Source organism: Mesoplodon densirostris, chromosome 16, assembly GCF_025265405.1.
Source record: "Mesoplodon densirostris isolate mMesDen1 chromosome 16, mMesDen1 primary haplotype, whole genome shotgun sequence".
NCBI lineage: Eukaryota > Metazoa > Chordata > Mammalia > Artiodactyla > Ziphiidae > Mesoplodon > Mesoplodon densirostris.
Window position 1 is genome coordinate 18,227,614 of NC_082676.1, and position 21,602 is coordinate 18,249,215.

General features: G+C 47.6%; 1 protein-coding gene across 1 annotated transcript in view; it reads left to right on the forward strand.

Annotated features, from left to right (window-relative positions):
• The window catches only part of PTPRT (protein tyrosine phosphatase receptor type T), an 825,916-nt gene that overhangs the window by 614,810 nt on the left and 189,504 nt on the right, over window positions 1–21,602 (forward strand). The window contains exon 16 of the mRNA XM_060079174.1: window positions 7,062–7,118. Coding sequence (XP_059935157.1) covers window positions 7,062–7,118 — 57 coding nt within the window. The remainder of the gene's footprint in view (window positions 1–7,061; window positions 7,119–21,602) is intronic.

Below are 21,602 nucleotides of genomic sequence, written 5' to 3' on the forward strand. Positions count from 1 at the left end.
TTGATGGACTAAAACTACTGTCTTGGGTGACAAGAGGGTGGGTAATAGTCTTTTGTAAATGTGGCTTCTTTTTATAATGGCTAAGCCTGAGGTAGATTTCATCCAGCATTTTCTCTCCTCTCTTCCTAATGGATTCTGACCCCTGCAGGGACAATAAATAGCCATTCTCCAGTGAGATGCCCTCATTTCACAGATGCTAAGACTGGGGCCCAGAAGGGGAGTGATGTGTCTCTATGTGTCCCTGGCTTTTTTAGTTACAAGAATAACCTGCCGCAGGTTATGTGAGAAGCCAAGCAAGATGTAGGAATTGTCTGCTATCAGATAGGAAATGCCCGCTGCCTGCCCTCTCTGCTTCCGCTGATCCACTTCTATATGGAAGGTTCTGTCTTGTATAAAGCTTCCTCGAGAGATTACCTGGAATAATGGGAAATCAGAGACACCTGGTTTCAAATCCCACATCCAAAATTTCGCTGTTTAACCTTGAACAAGTCACAACCTCTAGGCATCCATCCCATCCCTTTTAGGCCTAAGATCATTAGTTCTTTCCCTGTTAATTTGGGATAATGCACATAAAAGGTCAAGAACATCATAGATGATACAGCTTGCACGTCCTTTCTTCCTTCTTCTGGGTCTTGTCTTATATGAGACCTGGAGACCCAGGTCTACTAAGCACACGTCCTCTCTCTGCTCTTCCCCAAGGAAGAAAGCCAAAGCCTGGACCGTAGTCGCTTCTCATACAGTTGTACAAACCAGCCATTCATCAGATGGACTCAGGCTAGATTCAAAGTGCAGAAACTGAGAGGGGACAGGAATGACGCTGGCCTTGGCTCTTAGCATTTATCCTCTTCATCTATAGGCCACTGTGTTTAGATGAGCTCCTACACAGCAATAATATATTTGCATTGACTGAGTATAAGATTTTGCTCATGCACTTGCTAACCTTTGACTATGGCACTTTTCCCCGTCTCATCATCTGCCCAGCAATTTCAGGAGGGATCCAGAATCACAGGGTGCTCAAATCTAGCTATGGCAGCTGGAAGTAGGGGCTATAATGAAGGATCACTTGTGAGAGGCTAGGCTATAGTGAGCAAGTCTGTTGGAAAACTCTTGGTTATTGTTCGGTCCTTAGAAGTCCTACCAGACTTTCAGAGGAGAAAGCCCAGGTGTGTGTCTTGGGGTTAGGGCAGGGGAGTGCTATACTCCTCTCTAGTCAAGCCCCATGAGATGAATTTTCCATGCTTGGGGTTCTCAGAATTGCTTGAGTGTAACAAGGTCTCTTTGTCCCTTGGGCCTCTTTGCTCTCACCCAGCATCTTCTAGACCCTAAAATGCCAATGGAATAATGTGGATTTCCTTGAAGGTTATGTGACAAGATGGAATAAGAGGATTATATCATGAGTATACTGTAAAAGAGCCTAAAGAAGACCTTTAAATATCCCAACCCTTTAACATTTTTCTTGCTACAACAGCTGGAACATCTCTCTAGTCTTCTCTGTCCTCGCCCTACTCCCTACTCTCTAGATTTGCTCCGGCCACCACCCCGTAACACACACACGTGCACACCTTCTCCACACCCCACTCAGGAAGACAAAGCTGGTACAACAGAGTCCAGAAAACAAAAGCCAAGACCAATACTTGTCCTTCAAGCATATCCCTGGGGAGTCCTATTTCATCCCTCTAAACTAGAAATGAGAATTATCTACTTAAGACCTGAGACACCCAAGTTGACTTTAGCTCAGATCTGATATCCCAAAGTCGTTGCATCTTATGAAGGGAATAGTAGGCCTTTTAAAATCAGGGGTCAAGGAAAGGGAGAAAACGTGGGTAGGCTGGAGCCAAGGGATAGAAATAAAAAGCATAAAGCTCCATTGGAGCTTTCTCTGATGGGATTTCAATGTAGTGTTGGGAGTGTTAGCAAAAATTAACCACCTATTGTGTGCAAGTCATAGGGCTGTGTGTTCACATGAGTCTACAATGCAATGATAACAGTAAAGCCTGGCATTTATTATGCACTAAATAGATAGTGGTCATCATTATTACCCTTACTTAAGAAATGAAGCAGTGTAAGCTCAGATGGGTTAAATAAAGAGCTTAAGGTCCCTCAGAATTGTCACTCAGATCTAACTCCAAAGCTCATGGCATTTCCATGGCACCGTTTTGAATCTTGTCAGTACCACAGACTGGGTGAGATTCTATGAGCCACTGTCAGGGTCCTCTGTCTGCTATTTGTTAACCGCTTCCCACCCCTCTTTTCCAGTAACAGCTGATAATAGAACCTTTAGGGTGTGATGATGGGTCTTTGGCCTGTCTTCAGCAGTATTCAAGCTAAGTCCTGGGATTGGGAGCATAAGGTGAGGTACCTCAAGGAGCCCTCAGCTTTACTTCCACAATGTATTGAAGCTAATAAATCAAGAAATTAATTTGTCTTCAAGGTTATCTGATCCAGGGCCATCTTTAGCCTCTCAGCATCTCTTTGCATTCAACCTTCATTGCTTTGGAAGGGAAAAAAAAACAGAAAGCAAGTCTGAGGCGCTCAGTATTCAGACCTCCTTCTTCTTTGCATGGTCCCAATGTTTTTGTTAATGGCTGTCATATATACATATGAACAAGCTCTGGAAGCTGTGAAGAGAGAAGGATCATGAATCCTCCAGTAAAAAAGCCACATTGTAGGCAGACCAGATGACAGAGGAGAAAGCAAGGGACTTCATCTTTTGTTCTGCTGGATTAGTCAGGATAAGCTAGGCTTTGCTGCAACAACAAATTAATACCTAAATCACAGTAGTTCAGTGCCACAAAGGTTTCTTTGTTGTTATGCCATCTAGAATATAAGTGGCCTCAAAGGACCCCATAGCAGGGGAGAAAGAAGTATGGAAGTAGTAACCTGGATCTTAAATTCTTCACTTGGAAATAACTCATGTGACTTCCACTTACATGACCTTGATGAGACTAGAATTCCTCCATATGCCTTAAGGAGAGATGGGCCAGGCACCAGTAAACACCAGTTATCTCTAGCACTAAATATATGAGTCCTTTTCCTATTTCTATTTCCTTTGTGTCCTGCTGAGACCCATGATCCATCACTTAACTTCTGCTACTCCACCCACTGGGAAGACTTCTCCCCATCCCAGCACCTGTCCAGATACACCTCTGTTCCTACCCCTCATAGCTGAGCATTCCTGCTAAACAGTTGTAGCCATAAATTGTAGGGTTGGGAGGCTCCTCTGGGCCTCCCAACCAAACTAAGGCTTTAACTCTTTTTCATTTAATCCTCGAAAGAACTTCATGAGATACTTAACTGTTATCCCCATTTTATAAGTAGAGAAATTGAAACTCCAAAATGTGTGTAATTTTCCAAGTGACACAGCTAGTAAATGAAAAATACTAAACTAGAATTTCATTTATCCATTTAGTTTTGATTGCAACTTAATATTGATATGTGGTCCCTCGTCTCCTAGAGGTTAAGAAGTTTGTCTTTGGATTTGGACAGTCTTTGACTCCAGGCTAGAGAATGTACTTAACTGCTCTGTGTCTCAGTTTCCTCACCTATGAAACAATGACAATAACACCACTTACTTCACGGGGCTAATTAAGAATTTAATGAGCTAATGCACATCAAGTATTTAGTGCCTGGCTAATAATAAGCACTCAACAAATAGTAAGTAGTGGGAGAGCCAAGCAAGAGTCATTATATCAATACACTATGATAAGGGCTATGATGAAGGTAAATTCAGGATGCTGTGGAAGCACAGAGAAGAGAAACATAAGTCAATTTAGGGTGTACCTTCTCAGGTATGTGGTCACTGAGACAAAGTTTTGAAAGAAGAGTGACAATTATCATATTGAACAAGGTTGGAGAGTAAGACAGGGAGGTCTTCTGAGCTGAGGAATTTGCACATGCAGATCACTGGAGGCAAGAGAGGTGGCCACTGAACTTGAATGGGACAGGGTTCCTTTGAACCATGGCTAGAATGCCAGTGTGACCACAGGAGGCTGGGAGGGATCAGAGGTGAGGCTGGAGTGGTAAGAAAGGCCAGGACAGTGAGGACTCTGCATTAGCCCCATGGCTTATAGAGAAGCAATGATTGTCCTGAGACAGTGCGAGCCCTTGGAGGTGCTTAGCAGGCTGCCTTTGTCATGAGGGCTACCCTAATTACAGCTTAGACACTGGACCAGAGAACGGAGACTGAGGCAAGGATAAGGCTGGAGCAGGGCAGAACAGGTAGGAGGCTGCTGAAAGAGGCCAGATGGGAATCTGAGTCACCTCTTCTCTCAGCCTTCTATTTCTTTTTCTGACATACCAGGCCAACAGTCTTTTTCTTGCCTACCTCAAAAGGTTGGGGCAAATTTTTTTTTTTTGAAGATGTTGGGGGTAGGAGTTTATTAATTAATTTATTTATTTTGGCTGTGCTGGGTCTTCGTTTCTGTGCGAGGGCTTTCTCTAGTTGTGGCAAGTGGGGGCCACTCTTCATCGCGGTGCGCGGGCTTCTCACTATCGCGGCCTCTTGTTGCAGAGCACAGGCTCCAGACGCACAGGCTCAGTAGTTGTGGCTCACGGGCCTAGCCGCTCCGCGGCATGTGGGATCCTCCTAGACCAGGGCTCGAACCCGTGTCCCCTGCATTGGCAGGCAGATTCTCAACCACTGTACCACCAGGGAAGCCCCTGGGGGCAAATTTAATAAAAACATGCGCTTAGAACAGGGGTTGGCAAACTTTTCTGTGAAGTGCCAGATAGTGACGTTCAGTTTTTCAGGCCATATGGTCTGTGTCACTACTTCTCCACTTTGTCATGGTAGCACAAAAGCAGCCATAGATAATGCATGTAAAGCGAGTATGGCTGTGTCCCAATAAAAATTTATTTATGGACACTGGAATTTGAATTTTATATACTTTTCATGTGTCACAAAATATTACTCTTCTTTTTTATTTTTTTTCCCAGCCATTAAAAAGTGTAAAAAGCATCTTCACCAGTGGGCACACAGAAAACAGTGGGTGGCCAGATTGGGCCTACCAGCTATAGTAGTTTTCTATAAAACTAGAACGTGGTTTGGAAATGGTGAAGTGCCCCATGCCTTTGAGGGAGGAGGAGTATGATTACTGTTGACTGGTGGTTTCACAGCTGTTGGTAAAGTTTGCCATTTGTGTGAATTTTTTTTTTTTTTTTTTTTTTTTTTTCTGTACGCGGGCCTCTCACTGCTGTGGCCTCTCCCGTTACGGAGCACAGGCTCCGGACACACAGGCTCCGCGGCCATGGCTCGCGGGCCCAGCCGCTCCGCGGCATGTGGGATCCTCCGGGACCGGGGCACGAACCCGTGTCCCCTGCATCGGCAGGCGGACTCTCAACCACTGCGCCACCAGGGAAGCCCTGTGTGAATTTTTGAAATTATGTATTTCCTGTTTATCAGTTGGTCTGGGATGTCCTACCCCTCTCTCCATTTTGTATAAGGACTTTATACAATTTTGTTGATGAATCACTAGAGGAACATGCAGGCTTTGACGGGGCCTAGGACACCTTCCTGCTTTTTGATTCAGTTTCTTTCGAGAGGAAAGTAGTGGGTTCTAAAGATCAGAACACTGAAGTCATACAAACCAGGATCTGAATACTGCCTCTGCCAGTCACAGTTCTGTGACCTTGAGCAAGTTGTATCAATGTTCTGATTCATCCTTCCTTCATTCATTTATTCAACAGATATACCCTGAGTACCTACTGTGCCAGCTCCAGCACAGTGCCACAGCAGGACACTAGTAAATGACGAGTAAATGACAGTGACTGATTTCAAGGAGACTCAGACTGGCGGGGGTGGCAGCCACTTAAAATACAGTGAGGTTATTGCTTGGAGAAGGGAAGTCCAGGGTGTTCTGGGAAGACAGAAGAAGGGCTTCTGACCCATGTATGCTGGGTCTCCCAGAGCGGAGGATCTCTGAACCGACACCTGGAGGATGAACAGTCGTCATCCAGGTGAAGAGGCAGGAAGCGGGTATTTCCACACCAAGTGACCAGCCTAGGTAAGGCCTGCCGACAAGAAGGTGGGCCGGGGGGCGGGGTTGATGAGGGAAAGGAGTTTATTGTGCTCGGGGCAGAGCACAGAGTGCGGTGGTGGGAGTGGAGAGAGGCTGGAGGGGCAGGCAGGGAACTCATCACTGACGGTCTGTGAACTGGATTGAGGAGGTTGAAGTTGACCTGGAGCACAGCAGGGTCACTGATGCGTTTCGACTGAAGGATGGAGAATGGACTGAAGGGGACAGAACTGGAGGCGGGAGGACCAGCAGGGGCTGCTTTAATAACCCAGGTAAACCAGGAGGACGGCTTGAACGGAGTGGAGATGAAATTGGAGAAAAGGGGGCAGCTTCAATACCTTTTCTGGAGTAGAATTAAGAAGGCGTTCCAGGCTTCCCTGGTGGCGCAGTGGTTGAGAGTCCGCCTGCCGATGCAGGGGACACGGGTTCGTGCCCCAGTCCGGGAAGATCCCACATGCCGCGGAGCGGCTGGGCCTGTGAGCCATGGCCGCTGGGCCTGCACGTCCGGAGCCTGTGCTCCGCAACGGGAGAGGCCACAGCAGTGAGAGGCCTGCGTACCACAAAAAAAAAAAAAAAAAAAAAAAAGAAGGCATGCCAAGTGATCAGAAGTGGGAGGTCAGTGAAAAGTAGGTAAAGGATGACTCCCAAGCTTGTAGACGGCGTGGCTACATGGATGGTGGCGCCATTTACTAAGAAAGGGAAGACGGGGAGAAGGTGTCTGGGTGGAAAGGCGATGGGTTCGTTTATAATAATACTGACCTTTCTGGGTTGTTCTAAGTCTTAGAAACATTGTATGTGAAGTACCTGGCAGAGTCCCTGGCATGTCGTGGGTGCTTGATAAATGGTGACTCTTATTCTTATTTCATTAAAAAAAAATCTATTTCAGGCCCTGTTTTGTTAGATCATGATGTTCTTTTGCTGGTTAGTGTGAGCTCTTCAGAGCCACGAGAATTGCAGTTTTGTTCACCGTGCTGCACGTGTTCATGTGTGTTTCTTTCTCTCCTTCTCTTCTGCATGCTGCCTGGGGACTGGCTTCCTTGTGGTCAGCACCAATGGGCAGCGCCCAGGTGACCCCGGGGACTCCACTCTGCCTTCTCACCACAGGTGATCACCAGAGCCCTGGGCGGGGGGGGGGGGGAGGGGAGTGAGAGCAGCCTGTGCTCAGTGGTCCCTGCAGGCCAGGTGCACCCGAGAGGAACTGGCAGTCCCTCCATCCCACCCACACATCCACTCACCCACCCAGCCATCCTTCCACACCCCCATCCTTCCATCCCTCCCTCCCTTTATCCATCCATCCATCTATTCATCCATTCACCCATTCTACTAATGCATACAAAGTACCTACTATGTGCCAGGCACTGCTCTAAGCGTTGAGGTTATATAGTGATGAGCAAAAGAAAACCTATTCCTATACCTTTGGGGGAGGGGAAAGAACCATTAGTCCAAAAAAAAAAAAAAAAACTACACAAATAAAGGGACAACTGCAACTCTGAGTCACGCTACAAACAAGAGATGCGTGGTGTTCAGAATAAACCAACAAACATACCTGGAGCTCAGGGAATGATTCCTAGGGGAAGTGACAGCTGAGCTGTGGTCTGAGGTTGGGGGAAAATTGACCTACCTTATCTGTGCTTAGATCTGGCCATGACCCGCCCCCCTTACCGTCTGCCATTCGTCTTGGACAGGTCACTTCAGTATGATGATCCCCACCTCTCGTATCTGTTAAGTAAGAGTAATAATGCTTCCCTCTTAGGGAGCACCGTTTTCTTACAGACTTTGCACATGCAGAGTCTTCTGCAGCTGTATCCTGAGATGAAACAAGTTAATGAATATGAAAAAGGATGCTATGGGAACACCCAGTCTAAATAAATAGTGTAGGTATTTATTTGAAGCAAATACCAGCCCCTTCCCTGTAGCACACTGTATTTCAATCTCATTTCATATAAACTTCCGCTGCTCTTCAAAGATTGGGATGCAGAATCCATCAGAGGCTGATGTCCATCATGGAGCCCCAGAGACAGAAGAGACCCTGCTGACATAGAGATCTCTACTGCAGGGGTCCTTCCTGGTCAGTGGAGGTTTCTTAGAGATTTCAGATCTTTAACTGGCACCTCTCTCAAAGTTCTTGCTCAGACAGCGGCCTCCTCTCTGCTAGTCCCTGACTGGTCAGTGTGTCATGGTGGGAAAGGGGATACATCATGCAAGGATGACATGAGTCCAGCCATCCAGGACCTCCTGGTCCACTTCTGTTCACTCCCTTTCCCAGACTCAGAAACTTCACTGCTCATGATTGTCTTAGGCTGGGTTTCCCAGACACAGAGCCTGAGACGGGGATTCTTGTGCAAATTATTCACTGATGAGTATTCTCAGAAGAAAGAAAGTGAGGGAGATGGGATAGGGCCGTCAAAGAAGCCAAGGGAGGGTGTGGAGACTGTGTCAGCTGAGCCCACGGGGGCTCTGGCATGTGGACTGTATCACCGGCGTGTCCCCACTTTGAGGCAGGGGGCCAGCATTTGTGCCGCTGTGTCAGTTCAGCCATTGCGCCGTGTCCTGGCGAGGCGACTTCACTTTGCCTTATGGCAGTTCTGCAGGGAAGGAGGTGGCTGTGAGCTTTTAGCAGCCAGCACCCCACCCTCCCACCCCAGCTGGAAGTGAGCGCACCAGCCCAGGAAAGGAGATCTGAGCAGAGCCTTCACAGCATTCACGACAGCCAAGTTCTGTGCCCGCCTTTGTGCCTGCCATCAAGCCCCATAGCCCAGCATGTCACCATCAACACCCTAGGAATGTCATCTCAGCCACTCCCTAGTTATATGACCTCAAGTAAGTTGCACAGCCTTTGTTTCACCTGCAAAATGAATCGTCACACCTACTGCAGAGTCATACCCAAGATTACATTAGGTGACCCTAGAGAGTACCCTGCTCTCCAGGCCTTCATCGAATGTCAGGCTCCTACCCCATCGCATCAAAGGCCCCCAGCCTCACTCTCACCCCAAAGGAAGTGGCAGTTGCGCATGGATGCACGGTGACAGTGAGAAGAGAGTGGTTCCTACCACATGCCCACACCCAGTGTACCAAGGAAACAGTGCTTCTCTGGAGGGTGCAGGCAGCTCCCTTCCTGCTGGGCCATTGTTCTCCGGGCTCTCTTCAAGTCCGCAGTCCTGTAATGTTTTCTTTAAACAGAGTCAATCCCATATCAGGCACATTTGTTTTACCTCTTGCCTTCTGAGGCATCTGAACGCTCCCTCTCTGACAGGTTTATTTCATTGTGTTGCATTATTTCCACGCCTTTCTCAGCCTCATTTGATGGGTGAGGTGCCCGCGAGTATTTCGAGCAGGCTGTCCCTTTCCAAGGGCGTTTTTGTTAATGTTCGTCCCCTGGTAGCAATAACGGCTGATGTGAATAATAACCACCCGGGTCTGAGTAATGGAGACATTAGACTGTGAATACAAGCAGCCTCTTCGCATCAGCACCAACTCAGAGGACTGTGGAAGCCAGTTGTGGAGCAAGGGGGCAGGCTGGCTTTCAGAGTGAGTGGAGGCTGAGTGCAAGTCTCAGCTCAGCCACTTATTTGCAAGTCATTGCTCTAGTGTGGGCTTCATTCTCTTCATCAGGAGAAGCAAGGTTACCAACACCCCTGTCCATCATTAACGGTGAGAACTGTGTGTGATAATTCCGATTAGTTCTTCAGGTCTTCCTGACTTACTGGCTTTTCCTTCAAGGAATTCACGCTCTAGGGTAGGGTTTCTCAACCTCAGCACTAGTGACATTTGGGGACAGATAAGTCTTAGTTGTGGGAGGCTGTCCTATGCATTGTAGGATGTTTAGCAAATCCCTAAACCCATTAGATGCCAGGAGCACTTGATTCCCCAACTAGGACAGCAAGTACATCTCCTGACACAGCCAGATATCCCCTGGGGGGCAAAAGCACTCCAGAGTTGCACTGTGTTCAGTACATATAGCATCTCAGCCATGTATGTATTTTGAAATTTTTTAGTCACTTTAAAGTAAAAAGTAACAGGTGAGATTCATTTTAATAAATTTTATTTAACCCAATGTCTACAAAATATTATCATTTTAACATGTAATCATTATTTTAAAATTACTAATGAAAGATATGTTGCATTATTTTTTTTAGCACTAAGTCTTTGAAATCTGGTGTGAATTTTATACTTACAGCACTTTGCAATTCAGATTCTACATTTTAAACAGTTAATAATGAAGCATTATCCTAAAAAGATAAACATTGTGTTTAACAAAATATACTTTACAGTGTTCCCATGTTAAAATTTAAATAAGTGGAGATAAATTTTAAAATTCAATTCCTCCTTCACACTAGATGCATTTCAAGTGCTCAGTAACCACGTGTGGCTTAGTGGCTATCACCTTGGACAGCGCAGATGTAGAGGTAATTAGGAATTTAGGATTAGCAGATACAAACTACTGTATATAAAACAGATAAACAACAAGGTGCTACTATATAGCATAGAGAACTATATTCAGTATCTTGTAATGACCTATAATGGAAAAGAATCTGAAAAAAGAATATATATATTGATATAAAACTGAATCACTTTGCTCTACACCAGAAACTAACACAACATTGTAAATCAATTATACTTCAATTTTTAAAAATTAAAAAAACCCAACAAAATGGCTTGACCATCTGTGAGCCTAGTTGGTAGACAGAAGCGTAGATGCACAGAGTGCAGAGGGTCAGTAAATGTCCAGTTCTTTTTATTCCATTTAGACACACCCCCAGGCGACAGTCAACAATATCTGGAAATGTATTTTGTTGTCACAACTGGGTATGAGGTGTTACTGGCATGTAGTGGGTAGAGGCCAGGGATGCTTCCATCGAAAAAAATAAGGTAAAACCTCTTATGGTCAGGGTTGCGTGTTTTTCTGTAGTGGGATGACTTGAGGCTGCAGTGAACAGATGACTAGTTATTTAACATTTCAGCTGAAGGACCAGGTGGACCCCAGACCCACCATCACTGAAAGAGTGCTTTTCTAGCCCCTGCAGTAGCTTGGCCAGGCCTCCAGGGGGCGCTATGGGAGACTGAGCCCAGTAGGAGACTGGCAGCCCCCAATTTGGAGGCTAGAATGGATGCACCGAAAGTCAGCCAGAAAGCCCTGCTCTGGTCTGAACCCGCAGGCTGGCCCATAGTCACTGCCTTGCCCATGCTGAGTGCCCATTGTCCATTCTCCCTGGGGAGGAGGGTTTTGGGACAAGCCCTCATGTGGAGCCCAAACTCTGTTCCTTAAAACTGGGGAACGTTGGCAAATCACTCAGCCTTTCTGAGCCTTGGTTTCCTTATCTATGATGTAGTAAGGATGAGTCCCTGCCCTGCCAGGCTCAGTCATGACCAGGGTCAGCAGACAAAGTAGATGCATTTCCAGCAGGGCTCCTGGCTTGAGAGGGTGCCAGGTACAACTCCACTCTATCATTCCCTCCTTTGCACTTCATGTTAAAACTCTCTATTGTTATTTTCCTGGCAATTCTTTAAATCAAGGCCTTGCCACAGTGACAGGATTCAGGCCATAATATGCTCTCTGGGACTGCTTTGCAGCTAACTGCCTCTAAAGCAACTTTCCCAGGGATGTCTTGTAAATCTTGGATCCAGGTAGAAAGAGTTTGAGCCTTTGGGGGCAAGGCTGTGTGGCTGAGAGCAGATGGGGAAGTAGCACGGCAGCCTTAGGGAAGGCCCAGCAGGATGCCTGGTGCCCCTGGCAGGCTTGGACATCCTGGGGAGTGAGCGACCCTCCCAGGGAGGTTCTGCCCTCTGGCAGGGGTTGATGGATGGTGTGAGAAGAGGAGCTAGAGGCAGGAGGACCAGATGAAGCTCTCTGGAAAAGACTTAAACCTGTACACCCACCATGATGGGGCTGTGCTTGGCGGAGAGAGGTGGAAGACAGGCAGTGGGAGGACAGCCTGCCAGGCTGGCTGGAGAGAGGTGGCAGCTCTGGGGGACAGGGCCACCAGGGGTGTTCAACATGATGATGAAAAGAACAATAAAATAGTAAATATGTGTTACGTCCTTCTTACGTCCCGTGGAATGTGCTGAGGGTTTCATGTTATTAATGTACTGAAACTTCTCAACAACTCTACCATGTAGGGTACCATTAGCATTCTCATTTTATAGATAAGGAAACTGTATTTTATAGATAAGAAATCTGAGGCTCTGGTGACTGAAAATCACACAACTCGGAAATGATGAAACGGGATTTGAACCTAGGTCTCTGGAAAGTCTGTAATCTTACCCACTATGCTCTATACCCATGGCCAATATTAGTGAGCACCCATTACATGCCTGGGACCGAGAACTACCATGATCCAGGACTGTGCCTCAAAAACTGTATCATATACTAGCTGTGGGACTTTGAGCCTCAGAGAGATTACACAGTGTGCCCCATTTCCTTGTCTGCAAAATGGGGACACTAATAATTGCTAGTTGTTGAGAGGAATACGTGAGAAATAAACTTTAAGTGCTTAGACTTGTGCTGTCATTATTATCCTAAACCCATTTTACAGGTGAGGAAACTGAGGTCCAGACAGGAGGGAAGCAGAGAATCTGGCTAGTGGTGACATTCAGGCAGGTGGCTGGGCCAGAACTATGGCCCAGCCTGAGAATCACAGAGGATGGGGGTGAGAGGTAAGAACCCACCAGAGCCCCAGGCCTGAGGCGCCTAAAGTGCCAAGCAGGATTCACAAACCAGGGCTCATTAGGGAATTGGGACATACAGGGTGGGAGGCTGGACACAGCAGCACAGCAACCCCAGCTGCAGAGATGGCCCAAAGCAAGGGCAGGATGGAGAGTAAGGCAGCACAATGCTGAAGTCCCTTAGACCTGGGCATCCTCCAGTTCCCCTTGACGGAGGCTTCAGTTGGTCCCAGAGCACAGTCCGGGGCTACACCTGCAGAATAGGGGCGGAATACCTGAAGAACAGCTGGAGGTCAGGGAGGCAGGTGGCGATCAGGAGCCAGGTGGTCACCGCAGAACCTCCTCAGCTTTTCCGTTTGGCTGCTCAAGTGGCTGCAGGCAGACTCTATGAAGCAGGGAAGGAGTCGAGTCCTCAGTCAAGTGCACCAGAGTGTCACCTTTGTCAATAGTCTTACAGCAGGTGTTCACAGCCTGACAGACACCAGGGTCTTGGAGCATCATTCTGACTGCCAGCTTCTGCTACCGCTCTCCCAATGGACTCAAAAGACAATGCAGAAGAGGAAGGCATCTTGCTGGGATGCCCTATCCCCCTGTGGAGTGTTCTCCTGTAGCATGGAAATGTCTGTGCTTCCTATAAAGCAAGCATCCAAGCAAGGAGCATATAGGAGCCTGAGGCTCTCGCTACACCTTTTTCTCTCTTGGGATATTTCTCCTTAGACCAAGGAGAAATCAGTCTCCAGTCTGCTATCCAAACTGCCATTAAATTCAGATTCAGAAACCCAGCGTCATCCTTGACCTCTCTCTCCCCATCTTTAATTTTCAGTTAGTCGTCAGGTCTGTCCAATATCGCCTCTGAAATCTCTCTTGCACCTCTCCCTTCTTGCTCACTGCCGCGACTCATGTTTGAGATTCATAAAGTCTCCATCAGATTAGTGTAACAGCTTCCAAAGCGGTCTCCCTATCATCACGCTGGTCCTTTCCGACGTACGCGCCACAGAAGACAAGCGATCACCCCGAAATAAGAGTCTGATCCTGATGAAGATGCTTCCAAGGCTCCCTTTGTGCTCGGGGACAATTAGCCTGAATCAAAAGCCCTTCACTCTCTAGTCGCTGACCCCTCCTCATCTCCCCACCTCTATTTCCTCCTTGGTGCCCGGTGCCACACTCACACTGGTTACGTACATAGGACCTGCCTTATCACACTCTGCTCCCTTTGCTGGATGATCTCCCTGCATGGTCTGCCTTACTCACCCCCTGGAATCAAATTCAGACAGCGTGATCTCTGCAAAGCCTTCCCAGATCCCCACTGTCTCAGGCTGCACCTAAAGAAGATGGTCAACCGGTCAGGCCAGTGGGCACTGAGGACACCCCCCACCTCAGCCCTGAGTGGGCTTCCTCTCCAACAGGGCACGCATTCTCATTACAGGCTCTTGTCTTGGAACTGTCTGGTTTCTGTCACCTTTTTCCCTCTGCCCAGCACGTATATAGTAGTCATTTACCTGGCCCCATGCACGCGTGGACTAATAAATGAGCAGGTAGAGTGCACACCGCCCCACCCTACCTTCGGCCTCCACCCTGTGATGCTTCAAGCCCCCCATCTCCCATTTTGTTAGGTTTATTGTGAGTCACTGAGCACTGGTTTTCAGTCCAGTATTTGAACTCCATGCAGCCCCATCTGCCCAGCTTCCTAGAGACTGATTCTCTGGAGTCTTTGAATAGGATTCCCCCAAATCAACTGATCCAACCCTGCTGAGCCCAGTACCCAGCCTGGACCCGCATGGTGCTGACCCAGGAGAGGTCACGCTGGGGACAGGAATCGTGGGTGTCCCAGAGAGACCTGTCCCCAGACGCTGTGTCCGTGCGAGCGAGAACCGACCCTTCAGTCATTCCGGACCTCAGCTTTTTCCCTCTATCATCTGCTAATAGCAGAGCTGCTTTTCTATCCATCCTTTGGGGAGGGGTGTAGATCAGCTTTTAGTACAGAACACGGTGATTCAGTGTTTCTGCTTTCAAAAGTCAAGGGGCAAAGGCTGGAAGAAAGAAAACATGTTCATGGTGGATTTGGCTGGAATCTCAGCAATCGATGCGGCTCCCACTGCTGGTTTTATTACCCTCTCTCAGCTGCGTTGCACTAATCTGAATTCTGTGCTGTGTGTTCTCTCTGATCCTGCTCATGCCTTCACTAATCCCTGCTCTAGATTTCTCTCTCTCCCTCCCACAAGTCTTCTCTCCTTTCCAGGCACCCTGAGACTTACCGTAAGCTGCATATTCCAGACGTATGATCTGGGCAGAGCTGCCCCGGCTGGTCAAATCTTCTCTTCCCCTCCCCATTCCTGCCCCTTTGTGGCAGGTACCATGGTCACCCCTTAGGGGATCACTTTGGCCGAAATCAGTTGGAATGAATTGGATTATGTTTCTGAGTAAGAGCCTTAGGGACACCTTGGCCCCTGGTACATCCTGCTGTGCTGTTCAGACAAATAAAGCCAGGACCTACTGTCCTTCCAGAAGCCTCCTGTTCCGCTCAGCCCATGAGCAAGCAGGAGTTTCCCATCCCTCTTACTGTGTGCTCTCCGTTTGACCCCATTCGTGTTTGAATTTACTTAGTGAAATGCCAAGACCTCCCTCCCATTTGCAGCCCCTTCCCAGGCTGCTTGAATCATGACTCAGCGTAATCTGGGGTTATGGGTTGAATCGTGTCCCTCACAAAAGGTGTGCTGAAGGAGAACCAACCCCCAGTTCCTGTGAAGGTGATTTTATTTAGAAAGAAGGTCTTGGCAGATATAATTAGTTAAGATGAAGTCATGAAGGTGGACCCAAATCCAATATGACTGGTGTCCTTACAAGAAAAGGAAAACATCAGGTGAAGACAGAGACACACAAGGAGAACCTATGTGACAACAGAGGCGGAGACTGGAGTGACGCATCTACAGGCCAAGGAGTGCCAAGGGTTGCCAGCAGATGCCAGCAGCTAGGAGAGGCGAGGAAAGATTCTACCCAGCCTCAGAAGGATCATGGCCCTGCTGACACATTGATTTCAAACTTCCAGACTCTAAATTTCTCCAAATTTCTGTTGTTTAAGCCACCCAGGTTGTGGTAATTTATTACAACCCTAGGAAACTAATACACTTGGAAATGCGCTTGGAAATCCTGAGCATCAGGCAGCAGGCGGGGGGCCACCTTGCAGAGCCGTGCCTTTACAGCAAACAGACCTCAAGGCGGCCACAAACGAGAGCCAACATCCCAGAGAATCCCTCTGGCCCCCCTGCCCCTGCTGTGGGGTCTCCGAGCTGGCTGGACTCTGCAGTTGCCTCTCAGCGGGGCTCCCACGTGGCCCTGACCCTCCCCTCTGTGATCTGCCTCCTGCATTTCAATAGCTTTATAGCATCTGCTGCTGGTCACGCCCTTGGCCTCTGCCTCACCAACCAGGCTGTTTCCCATTGTCCTGGCATCATTTGACCTGTAGGCCATCCCTGGTAGGCTTTTGTGCTGCCTCTACACTGACTGCGCCTGTGAAGGCTTCCCTTGTTCCACAGCTGCCCAGGACTGCTCTGAACTCCGCAGGAAGAATTAACAATCCATTCAGTGTGACCATTTGCTCTCTCTCAGCGGCTGCCAGAGAAAGTCTAAAGGGACTATCACTTTGCCGCCGGGCCTCCGAAAGAGTGTGTGTTCTCTCTCACATCTGCTCTTCAGACTAAATCCTTAATCCCCAGCGCAGGCCCTGGGTGCCCCTCACTCCCGCAGCTAAGCAACTTTGAGCCCCCTGGGCTCCAGGCTCAACACACAAGTTCTGCAAGCAGGAAGCCGGCACTGTCGGCCCTGAACTGACTCGGCCTCTCCATCCTCATCCATGGGGCAGGCTTCTTCTGGATCACAGGGAGCCAGGGTGGGGAAGGGAGGGAGGAGGCCGCTGGGTGGTCCACAGTGTGTCCCACACCACTGATGCCATATGGAAATCAAGCTTGTAGTCTAGTTTAGTCTGAGCAGAGTCATACACTCCCTTCGCTGTACAGACCTCACACGGAACTTTGATGTTCAGCTTGCACACTTGTCTCCGCCACCGTATAGTGAGTTCTCAGACAGCAGGGTGGTCTCCTAATCACCTTGCATGCTCAGCACCTGGCTGTACCCACATTATCATTATAATCATTATAATCCCAGCACCACTCACATCAGGCAATAGCTAGGACTTTTCCCCTGTGGCCAAGGGTTGAATGGGTGCTAATGAGGCCAAGGGAATGGGTGTAGTCCATTTGGAGGTCACGTAGCTTTGCCCACGTCCGTGGCTGTGGGCAAAGTTTTATTTCTGGCCAAGTCCAAGCATAGCTCTAAGCATACGTTGACCCCTCACCATGGGTGCCGACTGACCAACAGATGTGCCTAAACCTCAGCCACAGGCTGGCTCCTGATCACTCCTTCAGATTTCACTCCAACTTCAGCCACATCCCAGTCTTTAACCCTAACGGTGGCCTGACACCTAAGCCAGTTTACGAAGTAAACCCACCTCTGGCTTCTTAGAAGGGTTCCCCCCAACACTAGCCAGAGCTTACGGTCCTAGTCTGGCCACAAGCTGGGGTCCAACACTCATGCTCCAGGCCTCCCCTGGGCACAAGAGGGAGCAGCTTAGACCAAGTAGAAAGGGCTTCTCAGCCCACGGATAGTGAAGGCCTTGAAGGGCGTGCCTTCCAAGGGATGTGTCAGTAATGACAACAGCTGGCATCAGCCGGGCATGACTGCTCTTAAATATGTCTATTGTGCTAAATTCCAAATGCATGAAAAATTCTTAGAATAAAGGAGTTTACTTGCACCCAGAAGAGATGCACCACTAGGATCTCATATGGCCACTTTCCTACTGTCTGTAACATGACTTAGTTAGAATTTGACCTACACAGAGCATTTGCTATGTAAAACAAGGTCCAGCTGGAAACACAGATCCGGGAGATGCAGGGAACCAAGCAGAATCAGAATTTGAGGAACAATTTATTTGACTGGCCGGAGTGCAGTGAATGTGAATAGCATTAAAGCTATTCCCATCCACAGGGTGCTAACCTCCATTGAAGACTGAAAAAAAGGGGCAAGTCTGTCAGCAGTATTTAGCAGTTTTAGTTGTACAGGTCGTGATGGGGTCAATTCCAACCTCTTAGGACTGGCTAGGTAATGTTGCGGGAGTCTGGGATATTAGAAATCTGTATGTACTTTACACTTAACTCAGTTACTTGTTAAATGGTCTTCCCCAGCAAGGGTAAAGCTATCTTTGAAGAACCTGAGTCTCTGTAGTGTTTTCTAGCTACTTGACATTGATTTTAAGTTAAATCTTGGCTAAAAGCAATTACTGTCATATGATGAATTGAGGCAATTTATTTATTACTTGAGAAACATCCTAGGTGATGTCACTTGGAAGAATGATGGAATTATCCTTCTCAAGTCGTCCATTATCAACCAGATCTAGTGAGGGAGGCACTGTTCTGAGGTGTCAGGGAGGTAGTCAACAGTTTTTAAAAATTAGTCATCATGAGATCAAAGAAAGAGTATTGGAAATAAAGCAGAAAACAGTCGCCTAAACTTGAGCTTGCTTGTCTCCCTGTGGGATTATATGGGATGGTTTGATTGCTAAATATCAAGAAAGGTATTACAGAGAAAGCCCAGAGATTAATAATAAAACTAAACTCAATGTATGAAGGGCTTGGAGATGGTGGTTGATGTACAAGGAAAGTGAAAAGGATGAGGGAACTTAAGTTAAAAAGGTCAAGTTTAAATATCATTTGAGCAAAGTCTGTATAATTTGGCCCATATAACAAGATTCACATGACATGTTCATCAATCCCTTAGGTATTAGAATGTGATATATTGGTGGGAGGGCATGAGGGGAGATAATCTTCAAGAAAAGCAGGTATGAAATAGAACTGCATGATACAGCAGGTGGCAAACTCAGCAGGTACAGACGTAAATACAAAGACGCCTTAGTCTGGCTGATCAAGGTAAGATTCTAGATCCCCTAAGGATGCCCTAAAGAACCAGTCTGATTCTTTCTTCCAGATTTTTGAGGAAAGACAACCAGATTTCTTTGTTGAACAATCCCTTCCCCTATTTATTGAAGAAGTGGCAGAATAGTATAGTGGTTTAAAGAGAATAAACTCTGTACCAGACTGCTGGGGTTCAAACCCCATCTCTGCCACTTGCTTCTGTTATTTAGTCTCTATGAGCCTCAGTCTCTCCATCTCTGAAATGGGTATAATTATAGAACCTGCTTTGTAGGGTTGTAGTGAGGATTAAAAGGGATAGCATATGGGAAGGGCTTAACATGGCAGCCTGGCTTGTAGTAAAATCTCCAAATGTGTTTAAACTCTATTATTAATAATATGGCTGTTTCACATGCGGTCAGGTATCCTGACTCTGCTGTTGCCATCTTCTGGATACAATTTAACACCTGGCTGTCCTGAAAGCCAGTCACAGTTTCGGCAGATTAGGCTTGATTTTGTTGCAGTGAAGACACAGTACTGGACATTCCTCCTGATTTACAAGTCCAGACACCTCTCAAAAGTGGCAGTGAGGTGCACCTAGCATCATGTGTTCATCGGAAGCTCATGCTGGCCCTTGGCCCATTTGGCCTCACATCCATCCCTTGCTTTCCCTCTGCTGTGCAGGTAACCCCCGTAGGCTGTGTTTCCTGGGCCCCATGGCAACTGGTGTCTGGGTGTGGCCAATAGGAGACAGGAACTGTAGCATGAGAGGAAGGAGAAGCCTTCTCTCTCTTGACCTAAGGCCCCTTCTTGGGCAGTGACCGTGTCCCCTCTGTGGCTCCAGTTCTCCCATAGGTCTACTGGAGTTCCAGCTTCTGTGGGGTGGCCCCGACCTCTAGGCTGTGTTGAACCTTTGTCTCTCTGGTCTGGGCTGGATAACGGCTCCTGAGGTTGCTACCCACTGGGTTGCCTCACCGTCCTCTCCTGAACCCTGGGTACCAGTTCTCTAGTAAATTTGCTCCATTTTAAATGTTTGGAACAGTTTGCCTTTTTCTGGTTGGATGCTGACTGATGTGGAGCCTGGGCTGCTAGTAATGGAGTCCCTTCTTTAGTAAATGGTGAGGAAAAAAATCTGATTTAATCATCCAGTTTATATTTTTTCCTGTATCAACATCACACTTCCTTGTATGAAATATATGGAATCTACATTTTTCCATTAAAAAAAAGGTCAACAACAGCATTTGTTTCTCCCCAGGCTTCTTGCACCCCTCCTGTTCGCTATAGTTTCAGTCCTCAAAGACTGCCAAAGTCGTTCATGATCACAATTACAAATGCCCTCAATGCCTTGGGATGCAATTTGTAAAGTCGGGAGGCTTGAATCTAATGAAGTATCCAGATGCTTTCCTACCAACTTCTTTCCTATCTTGGACTTCAATTCCATCTTAAAAATAGCCTACCATTCTGAGAATTCACTTCCAGGAAAAGCAAGAAGGGATATGATGCATACCTGACTTTAGAAGAGCCAGAGACTTGCCCAGCTTCCTTCTCTTCTCCCTGGTGCCTCCTCATGGCAAGACTCCCCAATAATCAGAGATACCTGCAATGTTCAAAACCTTCACTGGGGGCTTCCCTGGTGGTGCAGTGGTTGAGAGTCTACCTGCCGACGCAGGGGACGCGGGTTCGTGCCCCGGTCCAGGAAGATCCCACATGCCCCGGAGCGGCTGGGCCCGTGAGCCATGGCCGCTGAGCCTGCGCATCCGGAGCCTGTGCTCCGCAACGGGAGAGGCCACAACAGTGAGAGGCCCGTGTACCGCAAAAAAAAAAAAAGAAAAACCTTCACTGGCATAGAGGTAGCAGCTCAGAGTCAGGATTTCAGAGGTTTTCTCTACTGGGTGCCAGACGCATGTAAAGCCAAAGTAAAGACGGAAAAACTCTTCAACAAAAGAAGTCATTAAATAGATGGGCGTAAACTGCCAGCACAGTAGATGTGGGGATAAATGCCCTTGGATAGCTAAGAGGTAACTGTGTGTTTGAAAGACTGTAGCTTTTAGGAATTGTGTCCCCGAGAGCCACCTTCCTTTCTTTGTCATCAGCAATGATCACCAGCATGGGTTATGCGGCCGCTGGGATTTGCTTGGTTTTAACAGTTACAATTAGATGTTCTTTATCTGCAACTTCTATTTTTGCTCCGTTATCTTTACAGGGGAAATTCTCTGAAGTAACGCTATAGAATTAGGGTTGTAGCCAGTGAGAGTACTTTGAGGAAGAATTATTAATCCCTTGTTGCCAAATTATGTGATTGCTGCCATTAAGGCATCCAGACGGAAGCCTGATACCGGCCTTGCCTATAGGAGGAAAGACAAGTGCATCACTCTGGGGTCTCTGCCTGCCTTCATCCTAAAGTGTGGGTGAACCTGGGCAGCAGGTTGCCAGGAGGCAGCACCCACGGTGCACCCGCATTTGACATCACAGGAGACCCTGCTACCTCCTGGAACCAGTGCCAAGGTCGTGCCATCATGACGCCACATACGTGAGCAGATTCTCAGAGTGTATTAAGCGTTTTTACCTCCGTTTTTACATTGGATCCCTAGGAAAGCCCTGTGAACGTGTCATTTACTCCCTATTGTACAAATGAGGATATCATATCCCATTGTGGTTAACAGCTTTGATCAAGGTCACACAGCTAGTTAGGGGTGGAGTCTGGGTGCAAGCTCATATATTTCTAATTTGAAACCCATTGCTTTTGACCAATCTCATACAACCATAGCATCTCATCATCAAAAGGGGTATAAGAGGTCACGTAGTCCCTTCTGCTTGCTGGGGAGCACAGTGAGTGCCCAGACAGTGCATTTCATTGTTGTTGACACATTCTCCTGCCGTTGTGGGTAACTTGGGGGTTTGGGGGGTAGAGCCCCACTGGAGTCCCATGGATCTAAGGATGACAGGGAGAATTTCTCTCACTCAC